At 42.4% G+C, this 20489-nt stretch overlaps 1 protein-coding gene across 3 annotated transcripts in view; it reads right to left on the bottom strand.

Moving 5' to 3' along the window:
- The window catches only part of LOC311240301 (transportin-2), a 56210-nt gene extending 35997 nt beyond the window's left edge, over window positions 1–20213 (bottom strand). For all 3 annotated transcript variants that reach the window (XM_084328863.1, XM_084328865.1, XM_084328864.1), the window contains exons 1-7: window positions 20091–20213; window positions 18249–18348; window positions 10883–10958; window positions 7351–7500; window positions 6027–6133; window positions 5110–5243; window positions 572–653 (exon numbers count right to left, since the gene is read on the bottom strand). In XM_084328863.1, the coding sequence (XP_084184989.1) occupies window positions 572–653; window positions 5110–5243; window positions 6027–6133; window positions 7351–7500; window positions 10883–10958; window positions 18249–18347 (648 nt within the window). In that variant the 5' untranslated portion in view covers window position 18348; window positions 20091–20213. The remainder of the gene's footprint in view (window positions 1–571; window positions 654–5109; window positions 5244–6026; window positions 6134–7350; window positions 7501–10882; window positions 10959–18248; window positions 18349–20090) is intronic.
- Between the last annotated feature and the right edge of the window lie 276 nt (window positions 20214–20489).

Genomic DNA, 20489 nt, shown 5'->3' with positions numbered 1-20489 from the left:
AATTTCCGATACCAATATCAACCGATATATGCAGGGTCCCCACCCCCCAAAAATGGAATAATTTCAGGTAATTAACATATCTCTTGTTGTGGAATTAACACAACATTATGGATACTTTTGACAATAAATAAAATCTGAATTTGTTCTTACTTGCTTGCCTGGGTAAATAAAGGTTATAGAAATGTAAAATAAAAAAATATATATATATAATTCTTTTTTTTTTGAAAAATGTATATGTTCTGTATTGATCGATTTATGGTGTGATATCAATCACGTACCGACTGCTCAGGCTTAAAAGTTTAATACTAGCATCCTGGCGGCACCAGTCCTGGCTAATCTCACCTTCATTCTATGTTGCAAGTAATGGATTAGATTGGTGCACCGTTTTAGTCTATACTTAAAAGATTTCCAAATCTACATGTAAACATTGAATTCTCCTCAAATGTATGGAATGAGCTCTTGATACAAGTAACTGCGCTTAAAGTCCTGAGTATTAAGAAAATAAAAAAAGGCAGCAGTGTGTAAACCTGATCACACCGTGTGTTCTGTTAGATGGGTCTGGCCATCTCACCTCTATGAAGGTGTCGATGTTGTCCATCAGGGCCTGGGCTCTGCCTATGATGAACTGGTTCACACAGGCTATGGCATGGGACCTGGAGGGAGACAGGAATGTGATCAGCTACATGGCAGGTTTGAGCTGTGGTGGTGGAGAGTCCTAGGTAAATAATATCACTGGTTCAATTTTCCCCTGGATGTGCTGGCAACAAAAACAAAAAAGATTAAAAAAAAATGTACAAATGAATGAGTTATTAATTAAAAGATGGTCATTCACACACTCTTTACTAGCCCCTTTCGTGACTGATGCACACCAACAGGGTTTGGCCGTTAAAACACTAGGGATGCACCGAATGGGAAATTCTTGGCCGAAACCGATACCGAAAATACTAATAGAAAACAGTTGGCCAAAAACCGAAAGGCCGAAAATTATTCATAGAATAGATTTTTTTTTACCAATGTTGTGGAACATTATGATTATGGAAAAATATATGATTATGGCTAAACTTAACTTAAATAATAAATAATCACTATTATGGGTCCATAAAACATTTATTCAGCATTTCTGAATGCATACAGTACATTAATTCCATCTTTTCTCTAGCTGCGCAGCGGACATCTGTGCTCTACTGAGCGCACCTTTCTAGTCCCCAGCTGAATGTGCTCGCTTGACTCGGCACAGTAGACAGACAGCGTCAATGTGAGAAACACACTCTCGCTCTGAATAATATGCATATTAGATCACTCAGTTTTTAACCGCGGCATATAGTAAATAAGGATATAAAGCATGTTAACACTTTGACTGCCAGGGGGCGTCTTTAGACGTCTTTGCTGGCGATGCTAAAGTTGCCGGGGGACGCTTTACGTCGTCTTTATATCAATATTTCAAAAATCTGCGATCTGATCCATAATGTCCCTCCGCTGGCCTGAGACACAAGTGTGATCTCCTCTCAATCCTCTAGCGGTTCAAGACCGCCATCTGGTGGCCGATCGGCAGATCGAAACCGGATGTCAACCTTTAACCCGGTAGGACTCACTCCATATGGGGTCCGGGCACTCGCTAATGTTAGAGAGACTCCGTCTTCACACAGTGAACATCGATCGCTGCAAATAACTCGAAAAAACAACATGATTTGGACGTATATATTATTATACAACCTGGAAATGGACCGACTATTTCAACATCCCATAATGGAAAACTGTCTACCCCACGCTGATCGCCCAACGGCCCGCGGAGACTGGGGTGAGTTTTAGCGTGTAATATTACCGTGTTCGACACTAACTGCTATGATGAACATTTGACCCACATTAGATGATTGGTATAACGCTGCCCACGGAATTATAAACGCCCCCTCGCCCATCCGGTCAACATCAGATGACGTGTAGTAACTTCTAGAAGTACGTCTAGTTGGAATTTTTTATATCGCCCCGATTGCCATCAAACTGTATTTCATCATCAATATAATGCATTTGGGGCTATATATCACGTTCTGGAGAAAGCTGCAGAAAGAGATGAAAACATACTTATACATTAGACCATACTTTACTATGAATATGTGAATGAAAAAGTTTAACGTTGCTACACAATGAACAATACATATAGGACTTTGAATGGGCCCTAATAATGGCAATGTAGCAATAGAATTTAAAAAGTTATAGCCCTGCAAAGAAGGGGACTTTCTCCATAGACAAATAGCGCTGGCAATCTATGGTATATCATTAATTTAACCTTAGGCAACCAAAGTGTTAAAGACGCATTTATTGGACGCTTTGCGCGCAGAGTTTACATAGAATCAGCGCGACTCCCGACAGCGCGACATCATCACAACAACACGTGAATAATATGCATATTAGATCACTGTGATTAACCGCGGCATATAGTAAATGCATTTATTGGACGCGTTGCGCGCAGAGTTTACATAGAAATTTCAAAGGTACTCACAGTTGCACAAGGGTTTCGGACCAAAATACGGGATGGTTTGAAAGCTCGCCGTTGCTAATACATTTTTTTTTAAATGTATAAACGTGTAAACGTCACCGAGATCAGTGTTGCATCAAAATGGCTTACTCTTTTTCTTCCGCTTTGTGACATGCCGTGATTGGCTTCTTCTCTTCTTCTGCTTTATCACATGCCTGGTGCGCCCAGCAATCACGTTACACATTTATAAAAATTATTTTAAATGTTTATTAGCAACGCCGAGCTTTCAAACCATCCCGTATTTTTGTCCGAAACCCTTGTGCAACTGTGAGTACCTTTGAAATTTCTCTGAGATACGTGTATAATGAACCGTTCGTCCAAAAACAGTCAATCATGGTGAATATTGCTTGCGTTCCTATTGAGGAGCAAGTGACTGTGTTTTAACGGCCAAACCTTGTTGGCGTGCATCACAGTCACGAAAGGGGCTAACTCTTTACAGACTCTGAATGAGGTATTCTAGTATAGATTTATCTGAGGTTTGAATTTTTAAGAAAAAGAAGATTCACAACTGATGATCCTTTCTCACAGGTCGACCAGGGTAAGGGCTGTGATGAAACACCTCCATCTGAACAGTCGTCAGACGACACCTTACAATCCATTAACCTCTTGAGCCCTAGCCCTATTTTCCGAAAATACGCCTAAAATACATACCCAAGTAAATGGACGATTTTTTTCCCATCTTCGACTATGAATAACACCATGCTAAAAATGACCAGACATGAAAAACTGCCACTGAGCTCGTTCAGCACCTTCTTGAGATCACGTGTACATAAAATCTAAGCAAATAAATAAAGGGAAGATGTTTAAACTAGGGATGTCAGATATTATCGGCCGATAGGCATTAAAATGTGATATCGGAAATTATGGGTATCGTTTTTTTTTAAACATTTATTTAACCTTTAGTTACCCAGGCAAGCAAGTAAGAACAAATTCTGATTTTATTTATTGTCAAAAGTATGCATAATGTTGTGTTAATTCCACAACAAGAGATATGTAATGTTAATTACCTGAAATTATTCCGTTTTTGGGGGGGGGGGGGGGGGACCCTGCATATATCGGCATCGGTTGATATCGGTATCGGAAATTAAGAGTTGGACAATATCGGTAAAAAAGCCAATATCGAACATCCCTAGTTTAAACAGAAGGTTTTGTAGATACAGTACTGAATTCTGCCATCCGGACACATGCAATTTGAAATATGATTATAGAATATAGAATATCAGGCCTATAAATGACCTTATTGTCATTCTCTATGGATCGGGCCAAATCTCCTCTTTCCAATGGCAGAGTTCAATCTGGATTTAGTATCACCAGGCATGCAGCAAAAACCGTGAATGAAATCTACTCTAAGTACGGTTACTTTTTTATAATTGAAATTTCTCCGCCATTTTTCATCAGATTGCTAGACGTTCACAGAAAGGTAGAGAAACTAACTGCGCTCTAATTTATGCCAATAACGTTGAGGTTTGTGGTAGATAAGAGGTTAATACAGGCAGTAAACACTGTACAATCCATTTTAAAACAGGCAGTCCACACCCGGTTATTCCCTGGTAACCAGGGAGCGAAATTAACTTTTTGACTCACCGGCCAGTGGCGGGTAGATGGGAAGAATCTACCCGCCAAGCATATTTCTTACCTGCCAACCTTTTTTGATAACATTTTTTTTATTATTATTATTTTATATAAATTTTTTTTTTAATAAAATATATATATTATATAATCATACTTGTGATTGTGTCATCTGCGAGACATCGCCACCTCGCTGTCTGCAAACAGCTCCACTGTCTGTGTGTATACTCGAGTGGCCTCCAGCTCCAGCAAGGATTCTCCGGGGGTGCAGCTGGACCCTAAACGCTACATTCAGCATGCAAAAGAATTCTCCGGCGCTGCACCTGGACCCTAGTCAGCAGCCATCACTCATGCGATGTAAACCAGGGACTCGAATACGCATGTTGTTGTTGTAGGACATTGATGCCAGGAGCTTTCTGTAGCTACTGCTGGATGGCGTTGGGACAATATCAAGTATCGATCAAATGCATTGCTTTTACTGAATATAGAATTTACTCATTAGTTAGAGGTCAGTGTACAAAAAGGAACGAGATATGTGTTTTCCTTCATTAGAGGGATCTAAACTCATGCTAATGTATGTGTGTAAAGGAAAAAATAAGCAATTTTATTTCTAATGCCCAATTTTTGCCTGGTATCGTTCCAATGTCCAGTGCCAGTACCATAGGGCTGGGCAATATATTGATATTTATTGTATATTGTCCATCCATTTTATTGTCTAGTGTTTTCTGTTGTTGACATGATACACAATTTTGTTGTCTAAATTAATGCAAAAAAACGAATAAGCCTACAACAGATTTCTCACATTAAGGCTTCTGCTAGTTTTGACTTTGTCAAGTCAGCTTGATACCGCGTTGTACATCTCATTACCATGCAGTCCAATATAATGAACCTCCACTGGATTATCCAGCACGCAATTTCCCGTACGCAACATGTAGTTTCCCATATGTAGCATGTGATTTCCCACACAATCAGATTGGTTACTACCTGCCTATATTCCACTCCTGTACCTGATCTTGGCGCTGCAGTGCTTGAAGAACTGGAGGAACTTGGGGATCATGATGTTGAGGGGTCTGTTCAGAGCATCGCTGTCCAACAGCTCCGACGAGTCCTCACAGATCTTCTGCAGCGCGCCGAACGAACCCTGGGTGGAGCAACCACACAGACAGACAAGTCAAACCCACAGTAAACAATGAGATAAAAGAAGCTAAAAGATGTGTGTGTGTATTCACTGGATCAGATAATAGTATGCAAACAAAGTGCATCATTGTTTTATCAATGAGCTGGGTGTGAGAGATATCCAGAGAAGATTTTTTGGGGGTGGGCAAGGTAGCAGACAAGTGAATGGGGTGATAGAGATGGTCAATGTAAAATGTTTAATTAATCATTTAATCGTTCTTTTTACAATTATATTTTTCGGGCAAGTAGAACATGACGGAACATGCCGCCGTTTGTAGTACATATTTGTCTGCAATTCATAGTTACATTGTGCAGCCAATGCTGACAGGGGGGGGGGGGGGGGGGGGTACGGATTTTTATTTGTATTACTGTAAAGGACATGGGACTGAGGAAAATGGGGAGAGACGGGCAAAGACTAGATAGATTGATAAGACAAAGACTAGATGACTGATAAGAGACAAGACAAGAGATAAAAGACATATGGATCACAGGCAGTACCACAGTCTATATAGGCCAGTAGAGGAGTCTGCCAAGTCTGGATCAGAAAACATAGGAACAAAATGTATCATTGTGAATCAATGAGCTGGGTGTTTCATCATATCCAGACAGTAAAGAGGGGAAGTATATGTAGTGCATGACTCGTCTGCAATTCATAGCTGCATTGTGCAGCAAATTCTTACAGGGGGAAAAAACACATCAGAATGGAGGAGGAAAGAAAACGAGTGAGAGAGATAAGAGTGATCCTGACCTCACAGGTGTTGTAGTCCTCCGAGTTGAGCAGGTTGCACAGCTGGGGAAGCAGCTCGGGCCACATCTGGAGCTCTCCCTTGGAGGCGATGGTCGTGATCAGTATGCCTGGGAGAGAGACACATGTGGAGAGAGAGAGAACGAGAGTTAAAGAGCACAGTGTTAAAGTCAGTCCCTCCAGGATTGTTTTATAAATGGTCCAGTTAGCAAAACAAAGTCCTCCTGTACAATGTCCTGCACTGTTTAAAAAAATAAAAGGATAAAGTGACTGGTAGACGCCTGGAGGGGAAAACACGTTCATTTTCGCCACACATGAGAAAAAAAAATTTGCCTACAGAAAAGACAGAAGGGGCTAACCCCTCTATCCATTACAACCCAATGTCCCCCGTGTCTCTGGATCAGACAGTATGAATAAAAAGACCATCAATGAAATTCAGAGATGTTGTTATGCATCATTTCCAGAGGGAATCAAAAAGGGAGAAAATGACTGTTAGTTGGTTAAAACTGGTCATCAGTGACATATTTTCACTACTAAGAGTGATAACGTTGTGTGGGAAGAGTTGTGCATGAGAGTGTGAACCAGGAAACAAACAAGTACTGGAGTAACACTTGTCGCATTGGAATAAAGCTACCGGACACTGAAACGGACAGACACTGAAATTGTGGCTAACTAAACAGAGTTGTGCTACATGGAACCAAACAGAGCAGACTGAGTGGAGGTAATGTAACATTAATTATTACTATGGTAACTATTAATACTTATTGTTAATAAATAAAAAACATTAAGTGCAATAAGCTCAATAAACAGATAATATAACGGTGGAAACCCTCATGTGCACCTCTTGAAAATGTCAACAGTCCATTTGTTTCACAAACTATGCATACAAAACTAATGGCCGTCAATCAAAAGAGGTGAAACCGATCGACAAGTCATTCTTCACAACTGAACAGATGTGATGAAGCCCTGCACATTCTGACCAGGGTAAGAAAATAACACCCACCCAATAAAGTTGATTTTGAGCTGTGGTCTGTAGATTTGCTCAACCATACTAGTCAGTTCTGACATATTGGCCGGCTTGGCGGGTGAACAAATGGTTAAAGAAGAAGTTGCAGAGCGTGGTCGTAAGGAAGGTGAAGGACGTATGAAGAACAAGAGACTGAAAGTAAAAGTAATTTCTATGGGAATTCACAACAAACTATACGGCCCCACAGGACACGCGTTGTCTTATTTGAATATCGTCTTGTAACTCAACATCATTATAAATGACAACCTCGACGATCCTTTCCGAGATGTAAATAAAAGTGTTTGAATGAAATCAACTCACCGATGGTGGCGCGGATGAGGGGCGAGGGGTCGCCGATGTTGTTGAGACATTCCTGCTTGATGAAGTCGGCCACAGTAGGGGGGAAGTTCTGGTAGTGGGCCTTCACATTATTCTTCAGTATCAGTCCGCTCAAAGAACGAGTCGGCTCATCTGGTTGAGGGGGGGGGGGGGGGGGGTAAGGAAGGTGGAGAGGTTAGGTTAAAAATAATAATTATGAAATAGCACATGGGGGGGGAATAATGTCCTGCGAAAATAATGAAAGAGAAATCTCGCTCTGAAATTCCATGAGGCACATGGGAGAGCAGTAGGGCTGGCAACGAATATTCTATATTTGAATTAATTAATAACGATTTTGACCATTTATATAATAGATTGTGAAAACTTCTCGTGTGGGCCTGAATGCGCTGCATGACTGATGGGAGACACGCAACATCACCTTCATGGAGCTCAAGAACATGCCAGTAGTAACAACTGTATGGAGTGATGGCACAGTTCAGAACCCAAATGGGTCGCAAAGACAGCGATTTGCACTCTGAGCAATCTAAAAGATTTCAGATTTTGATCAACTTGTGGAACCTCGAGACAAAGTTGTATGCAAGCCATGTAAACTTACAGCTCACCTACCTTCTTTTTTATGCTAATGCTATTTTGGGAGTTCTAGTGTCAAGAATATAAGTAGCCTACTTTTCAGTTTATAGCACTTTATTGTATAATGAAATAGACTGAAGAGTCATGCAGCCCCCCAATGGTTTCACACTATTTCCCATTTTATGCCAAGGAAAATATATAGTTTCATCTTTATCACACCATGCTCGGAGGCATGTTGCTGTGTATGAATGTCCGTTCTATATACCGCAAACTTCATTCATTTGTTCTCGCTCGAGAGATGGCCCCTTCTCAATCTAGCAACAATTTATCCTCACACAGAGAGATGGGGGGGGGGGGGGATATGTAGGTATGTTGATCTTAAATGTCCCGTGTCTTGCTATTCCTTTCACTATTATGTTACACAATTCCTGTGAGTCTATGGAACACATCTGTACGTTTTTATTAAATCATTGTTTTGTATTTCTAATCAAGTACTCTAAAGTAGCATTTTTCCACTTCAAGATTTCAAGCAGTTTTGGGCTGGGCTCCGCCCATAAGCACCCACAGTCTACGCTGGCAGACAGAGAGGGACATTGAGGAATATACTAATTAATTTCGTCGAAGGGGGCATCATCCCACGGGACAATGCGTTAACTTGTTTCAAATGATAATATTTTAATTTTTAATTTTTATTTTTTTTAATATTTTATTTTTTCAGCTTTTTTGGTCAACGCAGGACCTTTTGGCCATGCAGGACCGACAGCGGCCACGCAGGACCGACAGAGGGTGAACGGGAGGAGAAGAGGGGAAGACATGCGGCACATGGCCACCGGGTCGGGGAATCGAACCCGGGGCAACCGCTTCGCGACTCAGCGCACTATGTGGTGTGCTACTGGAGCGCCCCATTGAAACGGGTTTGAACTTGTGTACACGCATTTCTCTTTAGTGGTTGCCAGATTCCCTGTGAATCTTATTGCACGGATCGGAATACGGGCGCGGGCGTGGGAGAGTGCGCAATGATATTTTGCAGCAGGTTGACAGTGATATGCGAGTGCTCCCGACTGCGTGTGTGTTTCCACCTCTGTGCGTTCCACCTCTGTGCGTTCTGAAGTCTGAGCCGCAACAAATATTTGCTCTTCAACTTTCACTTACTTCCTATTAGGGATGCACCGAAGGGAAATTCTTGGCCGAAACAGATACCGAAAATAGGAAACAGATTTTTTTCTTCAGCTACCCGATCCGACATGATTATGGCAAAACTTAACTTAATATTAATAATCACTATTATGGGCCCATAAAACATTTATTCAGCACTTTTGAATGCATACATAATTCCAGACTGACTGCTGAAAGATTTTCTCTTTGCATACAACAAAATGTGCATTAAAGTCAAGTGCATTTTCTTTTCTCTGTAGGATAACTACAACAAAGTGCATTCAGAACAAAGCCATGGTGCTTTAAAACTGCATAACGATCTGCATAAAGACACACACACGACTGTTGTATTTACTGCATCTCCCGTAGCTTACGAGAGACGGGTCAAAGAGGAATGGAAGCGTTAGCCATCTTAACACCAACGTTAGTTCAAAAGGTTTTAACCGCGACGGGCATATAGTAATGGCGAGGATATAAAGCATGTTAAAGACGCATTTATTGGATGCGTTGCTCGCGGAGTTTATAGAAACAGCGCAACTCCCAAGAGGAGTTAGTTATCACAGGCTGCAGACCTCAGGAAGAGCTGCCAAGCTGCTCACGTTACACGTTGCACGTTTTGATTACGTCATCACAACAACACTTTAGGTTACGAACGTTACGTAACCCTGTTCTTTGATATTCTGCGATATATTTTCGGTGCTAAAACCCTTTCGGCCGAAAGCCGAAAGAGCCGTTTTAACCATTTTCGGCCGATAATTTTCGGTGACCGAATTTTCAGTGCATCCCTACTTCCTATATTCGCACCACCCCGCGTGGAAGCGTCGTTGGAAGCGGACTACAACGCTGACAATCATTTTCGCCATCAGTGGTGATTGCTTTGTTCTCAAGCGTATACAGTCAAGACGGTCATTTGACGCTCGCCTGACATATCGTCATGGAACTTGAGAACCAAGGCACGGAATTGGTCGAGTGAGGTGGCGTTCGAAAGGCTGCAAATTCAAGTTTCGAGTGGTATATTACATGATCTGCGGAAAAAAAGGAACCGCCGGGCCGGTAGATGCTCGCAAAGTGCCGCGACACGCGCGCACGGGGCATAACGGCCTGAATTCAGGCCGTTACGTGGTAAGAGGTTAACAACTCACTCATGCAGTAACTCACTGCCGGTTAGCTGCTCTTTGTGTAAAGTGTTTCGCATCTATGACACTGAGGGCTAGATCCACAAAGAATGGATTGCACAGTGCTAGTTGCACCCTTACTTACAATTCATTATGAACTACAATCTGTTAATACAATTCTCATTCAATCAATCACTGTGCAGATTGATTGAACATTTTATTAACGGATTGCAGAATGGGTACAATACAGTACGGCTCAATACACACAATTGTTAAGGGGATGCAGACCAGAGAAAGACTTTCATCTTGTTTACATCAGGGTCCCCCATTTTCAATTCATAATGAATTGTAAGGGTGCAACTTGCACCGTGCAATCCATTCTTTGTGGATCTAGCCCAGAGTCTTTGTTGATCACAATTTATGATGCAGTGTGGAATGTAGAACTCCTAGCGCCCATCTAGCGGGAGGAGTGCATGGCATGCACTCAATTATCTTGCAGTGCACAAAGACAGAAACCCATTAGCTAGCTCTCGACACAAACAGAGGGATTTCTTTTTATGTAATTTCTTGCATATTTAATGCATTTGAAACGTTTTTTTACTTTTGGGAGCATCATATCTAGAAAATAAAAATGAAACGAGGACATGTATATATACACACACATGCACACCCACCTTCAGTTTTCAGTCTTGTGAGAACGAAAATGAGATAGTTGTTGAAGTCAGGGAACTGGTTGAGCTGTTCAAGTTTCTGGCATGGTGGTTAAGGATCAGCATTTCATGTGATCAGAGCTGAGTGGGAAGTCTGGTTCCTCTCACTTTATATGGTGCAGGTGTAGGGTGGGAGAAATAGGAGTGCTTTTCATATGCCTTCCTGGTAAGGAGATATTATACTATTTCATACAAAGATGTAAGCGCTGTATATGAACTAGGTCTCTGGATCAGACAGTATGAATAAAAACACCATCATTGACAGTCAGATATTGTTAATGCATCATCTCCAGAGAGCCATCACATATCCTATACTGAAAACATGTACACAGCAGCTGGTGTGGGAGGTGAGAACACCCAAAGAGAGAATGCCAATTATAATCCCTTTATTTGCGGAGTACATATTTGCATAGTAGTCGGGTCGATAAATATTTGGATATTGACAATTGTTTAAGTTTTGGCTCTGTACACCACGATGGACTTGAAATGAGAATCAAGATGTGCTTTAAGACTTTCAGCTTTAATTTGAGGGTATTTAGATCTGAATTAGGTGAACAGTGTAGGAATTACAACAGTTTCTACATGTGCAGCACCCTTTTTAACACTTTGAATGCCCAAAACGACATAACGTGTTATCAGCCCGCCCCCTGAATGCCCACCACGACAATTAGCGTGATTTTTTTTTATTAGCGATCTGAATTCATATTTCATCAACCGAGTCTACCGTTGGGAAACCAGCACCATCAGGAGCTCAGATGTGGAAAAAAGCACCCCCTATCGTCTCCCAGATGGTAATGCACCCTTTTGGAATAGACTCAATGAAAATGGATGAGAAAAGAAAAATCCGAAATCCACATTTTACTTCGCACGCATGTAACCGGAGATGATCCCAGTCATTGTGGACCATCAGAACAGCGTGTATGCGTTTACAGTATGTAGCGTTGGATCAATAAAAGCGATAGATTTTTGGAATGGCGATCAGGAATTGGAATAATCTTTTTGGATAACATCTGATCTCAGGTAAGGAATCTATTTTACCAGTCTTAGGATAATCAGACCCGTTTTCACGGAGATAAGCTTTTCCCCTATGTGTGATGTGGCTGTTTGGCTGTGCGAGCGATCAGGAAATATATAAGATCAGATATCAGATCACCTATATAGCGTGCATACGTACACATACTATCGATAATCTAGCGTTTATTTGAAAACGATTCATAAATAGGCCGAAGAATTAGAACGTTTGTGTATTCTAGAATATTCCGTTTATTATGGAATATTTTTTATTTTCCTTGAAAACGAGGGCTTTTCAAGATGCTATAAAACGGAAATGAACCGATAAAAAAACAATCCGCTTCGACAATGTTGACTGGAAAATGAGTCATTGATAAGCGACGGGCAGATTAGACACAGCCATCATTTAAAACATAGATTAGGCGATATTAACGCTAACATTTAAGTGGATGGTGGGCATTCAAGCACTAAATCGTGCGCCCCCTGCTGGCACTGAAAGAGTTAAGGGACCAAAAAACGAATTGGACAAAATAACAATCCATAAATAAAATGGTCACTTTTAATACTTTGTTGAAAATCCTTTGCAGTCAATGACAGCCTGAAGTCCTGAACCCATAGACGATGATGACCCTGGTGATGCTCTGCCAGGCCTCTACTGAAATAGTCTTCAGATCCTTCTGGTTCTTGGGGCATTTTCCCATCAGTTGTCTTCAGCAAATGAAATGCATGCGCAATTGGATTCAGGTCAGGTGATTGACTTGGCCATTGCATAACATTACACTTCTTTGCCTTAAAAACTCTGGTTGCTTTCAAAGTATGCTTCGGGTGCAGCTACGTGGCGTAGTGGGCAAGGCGCTCGCCACGAATGCGGAGACGCTGGGCTCGCCTGTTCGAGCCCAGCGCTCCACATTGCTTTCAGTTTAGCTGGTCGTTCATACTAATACACATTGGCCGTATTAGGGGGTGGGAAACTGATGGGTGGGGATCTGGCGTTGTGGACAGTGACTCCTACAGGTCGGTTGGTGTGCCTGCGCAGTAGAATCAGGAAGTGTCGGGGGCAGCATGAGCCTCCCACACGTTACTCCTCGCCACTGAGAGATCGAGCTGCGCAGGTGAAAAGATGAGACTGCTGTTACCTCAAGTACCGGAGGGGACTTGTGCTATGTATGACTTAGTCCACATTGCAGCCGGCTTGTGGGAGGCAAGAAACAGCGTTCGTGACAGGGGAGGGTTGAATTGGATGATACGAAATTGGGATGGGAGAAAAATATAGAAAATGGGAGAAAAAGTGGATAAAAAAAAAAAAGTATGCTTCGGGTCATTGTCTGTCCAATGAGTTCTGAAGTATTTGGCTGAATATGAGCAGATAATATTGTCCGAAACACTTCAGAATTCATCCTGCTGCTTTTCTCAGCAGGCGCACCAATAAATACAAGGGAACAAGATCCATTGGCAGCCATATATGATACTACCACCACCATGCTTCACTGACGAGGTGCTTCACATATTATGCTTTGGATCATGAGCAGTTCCTCTCCTCCATACTATTTTCTTCCCATGGTACAAGTTGATCTTCGTCTTATCCGTCCATAGGATGTTGTTCCCAATAGGGTCCAGCTGCAGACTCGGAGCCTCGGTCCAGATTGGTACTTCCGCCCTGCCACAGGACTATTAGTCCTGTGACAGGGCTATGCGCTGATTGGCGGAAAGTACGGAAGTATCTCGAAGTACGTCTGACGTATCTCGAATTATGTCTGACGTTTCTCTACGTTTAGCGAACATTAAACGTTGTATTCATAAAATAATATAAAATCAGCAGCATGGGGAGGGCCGGGGGGAGGGGAGGTACAGGTAGTAGAAGACATAGAGGTACAGGTCACATAATTATAGTACAGTGGAGAAGTAAAAATAGAATAAAAAGGCAGTGTAAACAATATACAATATTATTAACTCTAATAAGCCGTGGGTCTGCATTGTATAGAGCGGATCCCCCGGCCGTATTCAAGCGCTGGAGCGCTTTGCGATGGATCAAACTGTATTAATATAGTAGTTGGCTAGTTGCGCGCTTCTGGCCACCTCCCGCAGTGCGCGCATACACACATACTGTCTGTAGCTATACAGTACGTGCAAAATTAATTGTCAAGAGCCAATCGCACAGGTTGCCTCATCTCATCTGGCTCTGCAAATAGATCTAGAGTCTGAATATCATATATACTGTAGCCTGCTGATGATCTCTCTCGAGTCAAATCCATTCTGAGAACGGAATGCAGTGCCCGCGACGAGGGTCTTGATTGATTGATTGATTGATTGATTGAAAATTGTATTAACAGATCATGCTGGACCTACAAAAGGCCTTTGACACTGTCAATCACTCCATTCTTGATTGAACATTTTATTAACAGATTGCAGAATGGGTACAGTACAGTACAGCTCAATACACACAATTGTTAAGGGGATGCAGACCAGAGAAAGACTTTCGCCTTGGGGGGGGGTCGGGTAGGAGGGGTGGGGGCAGCGTTTCCGTTAGCCGGTAATTACCGGTATTTGACCGGCAAAATCTGGTGAAGTCCGACATATCTAATCTCTCCGGTCATAATGTCCGGTGAAAATAATTCCCTCTAAACACAATTAGATTATTTGAATTGTATTAAAATAGGCTAAAATTAAATAGCCTATGCGATGAACGAAACAATCATTACATTTGTCGTTGCTTCACCAAGCAGCCGGTCAATGACATCCTGTGTCAGCGAGCTGGCAGCTGATATATTTACGTGAAGCATGGCTTGGCAGGGTGCAGTACTCCAATTCAGCCATTGGCAATTCAGCTGTTGGGTGGGGGCGCTGCTGACACCGCTGCTCTGCTCCGTCTTGCTCCTGCTCCATGCTTCACGTAAATATATCAGCTGCCAGCTCGCTGACACAGGATGTCATTGACCGGCTGCTTGGTGAAGCAACGACAAATGTAATGATTGTTTCGTTCATCGCATAGGCTATTTAATTTTAGCCTATTTTAATACAATTCAAATAATCAAATTGTGCTTAGAGGGAATTATTTTCACCGGACATTATGAGCAGCACCAAGTCGTTGGGAGGTGGAGATATACATCACGGCGCAAACCCACGATAATGTTGCTCATAACGTTAGCTCATAAAAATGTGATTATAACAGACTGCTGTTTATTAAGGTCGGGCAGACTGCCCACCGACACCTCAAGTCGGCAGCAGCACGCAGTCTCGAGGGACTTATTTTATTTGGAATATATTAATGACTGTGTATATACGCAAAAGTAGTCTAGTTTTAAGTTAAAATATTATAAATGCCTTGATGATGTCATTCTTTATATAGGCCTATCAATTGTTTTTAAGCTCAATAAACTCTGACCGGAATTTATCCCATTTGTCCGGTAGATTGAAATCTACCGGACACTCAGACCTGCAAAAAAAAATTCTAACGGAAACCCTGGGTGGGGGACACTGTACAACTGTACAAACAAAACTGTACATTGGAATATTGACAAAACCATACTTGGTCATTTACTGTACATTGGAGGGGGTTGGGTTACAACACAGGAGCAGAGTATAAACAACAGTACAGTACTGTTTCTCATTCCTGTACTGTTGTTTATACTCTGCTCCTGTGTTGTAACCCAACCCCCTCCAATGTACAGTAAATGACCAAGTTGGTTGTCAATATTCCAATGTACAGTTTTGCTTGTACAGTTGTACAGTGTCCCCCCCCCACCCACCACTCCTACCCGACCCCCCCCCCCCCCCAACCACCTCCAATGTACAGTCCCCCCCCCCCCACCTACCCAACCTCCTCCAATGTACAGTTTCTACGTCAAATGTATATACTCTCTTTTCTGGACTCTTTTTGTATCACAAACAATACTGTATTTGCAAATCTGGTATGTCATAAATGTATAGATGTAGCAGTACTGTCTATCTGTATGTCGTGTATGTCATATGTTATGATGAATTGAAAATGGGGGACCCTGATGTAAACAAGACAAAAGTATTTCTCTGGTCTGCATCCCCTTAACAATTGTGTGTATTGAACTGTACTGTACCCATTCTGCAATTTGTTAATAAAATGTTCAATCAAGAATGGAGTGATTGACAGTGTCAAAGGCCTTTTGTAGGTCCAGCATGATCTGTTAATACAATTTTCAATCAATCAATCAATCAATCAATCAATACCCTCGTCGCGGGCACTGCATTCCGTTCTCAGAATGGATTTGACTCGAGAGAGATCAGCAGCAGGCTACAGTATATATGATATTCAGACTCTAGATCTATTTGCAGAGCCAGATGAGATGAGGCAACCTGTGCGATTGGCTCTTGACAATTAATTTTGCACGTACTGTATAGCTACAGACAGTATGTGTGTATGCGCGCACTGCGGGAGGTGGCCAGAAGCGCGCAACTAGCCAACTACTATATTAATACAGTTTGATCCATCGCAAAGCGCTCCAGCGCTTGAATACGGCCGGGGGATCCGCTCTATACAATGCAGACCCACGGCTTATTAGAGTTAATAATATTGTATATTGTTTACACTGCCTTTTTATTCTATTTTTACTTCTCCACTGTACTATAATTATGTGACCTGTACCTCTATGTCTTCTACTACCTGTACCTCCCCTCCCCCCGGCCCTCCCCATGCTGCTGATTTTATATTATTTTATGAATACAACGTTTAATGTTCGCTAAACGTAGAGAAACGTCAGACGTAATTCGAGATACGTCAGACGTACTTCGAGATACTTCCGTACTTTCCGCCAATCAGCGCATAGCCCTGTCACAGGACTAATAGTCCTGTGGCAGGGCGGAAGTACCAATCTGGACCGAGGCTCCGAGGCTGCAGCTCGACCCTACTCGTTGTTCCAGAACTGTACAGAATTTTTTTAGATGTTTTTGGCCAACTCTAATCTGGTCTTCCTGTTTTTGAGGCTCACCAATGCTTTACATCTTGTGGTGAACCCTCTGTATTCACTCTGATGAAGTCTTGTCTTGATTGTTGACTTTGACAAAGATATGCCTACCACCTAGTAGAGTGTTCTTTATCTGGCCAACTGTTGTGAAGGTTTTTTTCTTCTCCAGGGAAAGAATTATTCGTCATCCACCACAATTGTTTTCCATAGTCTTCCGGATCTTTAGGTGTTGCTGAGCTCACCGGTTTGTTCTTTATTTTTAAGAATGTACCAAACAGTTGATTAGGCCACACCTAATGTTTTTTCCATCTCTCCGATTAGTTTGTTTTGGTTGGTTCAGCCCAATGATGGCTTGCTTCACTGATGGCGACAGCTCTTTGGACCTCATATTGAGAGTTGACAGCAACAGATTTCAAATGCAAATACCAGTTGAAATTAACTCAAGACCTTTTATCTGCCAACATACAAATAACACACCTGGCCATGTAACAGCTGACCAGACAATTGTCCAATTACTTTGTCCATTAAAAAGGAGGAGGCACTGATGTTGTATTGATTTGGATGTAAATACCGACCAATTAATTACTGAAAGTCTGCACTTAAAGCACATCTTGATAGTTTCATTTCAAATACATTGTGGTGGTGTACAGAGCAAAATTATAAAAATTGCGTTGATTAGGGTTGGGCGATATGGCTTAAAATGTATATCACGGTACATTTCGAATTTGACTAACGGTATATATCATGGTATTTTTTTCTTACAATAATAAATGGTTTAGCAGCAGTACACGACTTAACTATGAGTTTATTTTACTTCCAAGTAGTCATAATGTCCTATTTTGTGAAAAAGCCTAAATGTAGTACATCTGGTAGTCTCTTCTACCATGGCAGATTTCTAACAGTATACCGGTTCAACTATTATACCACCCACCCCAAGTGTTGGATATTTATGGGCCCGACTGTAGTGTATACCAGGAATTTGTCCTCTGCGGTTAACCAATTATTGACTATTAAGAAGCAGTGTGCGTCCAGTTCAGCAACCGGTGACCAACTCAGTACTTTGGTCAAGGGCCGTGGCAGGCACTAGTGTGGGAAGAATCCCAAGCAAAACGCAGGGAGAAGAGACAAACTCCATAGTCAGGTTCAAACCCAGGACCTTCTTGCTGTGAAGCAACAAGTGCCAACCACTGCGCCGGTACACGCATGATGATACCACCATAGTTGCGATTATATTCCCTTATAGACAAGGTTATTGTGACATAGCATTATAAAGAACACCGTCTTCTAACAGTAATCTCTGAACATGCATCTATTTTTTTTTTTTTTTTTTTTAAATAAATGCGGCAGGGCAGCACCACACAAACAGACATGCAGCAGTAGGATACTTGTTGCACAGCTCTCTGTGTGGCTGTGTTGGGAGACTGGGAGTCCTTGAGGAGTTGGAGGACCTGCTGAAGTCCCTGTTCATCCGGCTGCCACTCCATCCTGGGGAAGACAAACGCACATAGAAAATGACTTCACAAATAAGGGTCATTTTCATCTACATATCCCTTCCTGGTAAGGAGACACCATCTCATAGTAAGATTGAAGCGCTGTATATGAACTAGGTCTCTGGATCACAGTATGAATAAAAAACCACCATTGATGATATCGTTTATGCATCATCTCCAGAGGGCTATCACATAATATATATATATATATCCTATACTAAGATGTACACAAGATTTTAAGTTTAAGTGGAAAGGAGTATACCAGTGTAGGTGCGAATCCTGCTCCTAGAAAACAAATTTAACACATTGTTCTGTATTGACAACTGTTGACCTCTAAAAGAGCTGGAATAATTCATGATGGCAACAACAAGCTGATGGCAACAAGCTGATGTGCTCGTGCTCCTGCTCCTGCTCCCCCCCCCCCCCCCTGGTTCTGCTGGTTACAGAATCAAGCTTTTGACCACAAGGTTACTGGTGGGAAAAATTGGACAGGGGAGCAACAGCAAGCCACTCAACCGATAAAACACTCAGTGTTCAAGTGAAGCTGCAACGTGGTCAACAGGTGTCATCAAATGTTGCAAAAGGTAAACAAACTGAATAGTTCAGGAATTGGACATTTGATAAGATACACACATTTATGAGAGCGCACATGGTGTGTGTGGGGGGGGTCGCAGTGGGCACTGGGCATGGAGGGACTAGATAGGGCCTCTGTAGTAGCAGTGCAGCGTCCTGCTAGCTTGACTAGTCGACTCCACCTGCAAATAGATTTGGCTGTCGGCTAAAAACACAGCAGCAGTTTATCTCGGGATGCTCGCATCATACAACACCTAAATTATCATTGGAAATCGGTACACAAAACGGGGCCATTCTGGAGTGGGGAGACAACACAAGGAGTAAAACCTCTCAGTGACCCGGCTTAACCGCTCTAATCCTCCCCACCCCCACACACCCGGTCCGAGACTTAGAAGTTCCATAACCACGTAGACTAAACATAGCCAGTTACTCCGGGTTCACAAGAGAGACTTACGTGTCAATGTTAGTTGGTCAGCGGTGGCAAATGGATCATCTAATAGGAAAAGGCTCACGGTCCCTGGCGAGCCGCCCATCAGCGTGGTTATACCGTTATGGCTACCACGGCTATTATAAATGCCCCCCGATCATCACACACACCAGTGCTTGTTTGGCTACGTAGTTTAACAAGATTAGTCTTTAATTAAGTTGAATGCCAACCGGTAATGGGCACTTGGGTTGACTTGATGCCGCTCAACGTGCCCGTCTTGTGGGCCAGGCCTGGTCGGCTGGGGGGCAGGCATCAGGCTGGGAGGCCAGAATGTGCGGCGTCGACACAAACCATGTAAAAACTAGGGCAACGTGAGCTAATAACACCCTCCGCCTGCCTAGTTAACGTAAACCGTACACTCCCGTGACCTTATACTAGGAAAATATATGGGTCCAATTGGTTATGTTGCATTACTATACCGTTGGTCGTTGCTGGTTGACTAGCTGCTAGCAGTTTGAAGCACGTTGCGCTCGCTAACGTTAAGCTGCTAAGCTACTGCGAGGCTACAAGTGCAGCTAACGCCAACCGCTACGTGCTAGCCAACACATTCCTACCTGCTAGTAACGTATCACACTACTAGCTAACAAACACAGCAAGTAGCGTTAAGTAGCAAGCCAGCCCGAATGTTCGATCATATATTGTGGAAGAAAATACATTTAGAAACATATTTTACGTACAATGTTGATTTGTAGGTTGAAGTTTCTCAACGGGGCCGCTTCTTTCTCGTGCTCTTTAGCGGATCCTCGAAACTAGTTCAAACGAACCCGAACACGCTGAGACTGCGATTGACTTGTTTCGGCTCCCGTTGCCTTCTTCTTCTTCTTCTTCTTGTAAGCATGAAGGTTTTGTTTGAAATATTTCTTCTTCTTCTTCTTTGTTTAATTTAACAGCGGTTGGCATCAATGATGTCCCATTACTGCCATCTACTGGACCCTAGAACGTTTTGTTAGGTAGTAAGTAGACAGAGCCATAGAAGAGATAGAGAGACAGAGACATTATATATTCTTATTACATGGCGTTTTAACATTCGGCAAAATGCTTGATTGTGATTGGTCAATAGCGCTCGGTTGCCCCTG

This window comes from Notolepis coatsorum (genome assembly GCF_963971535.1).
Source record: "Notolepis coatsorum genome assembly, chromosome: 14".
NCBI lineage: Eukaryota > Metazoa > Chordata > Actinopteri > Aulopiformes > Paralepididae > Notolepis > Notolepis coatsorum.
This window is presented reverse-complemented; position numbering and strand designations above follow the sequence as displayed.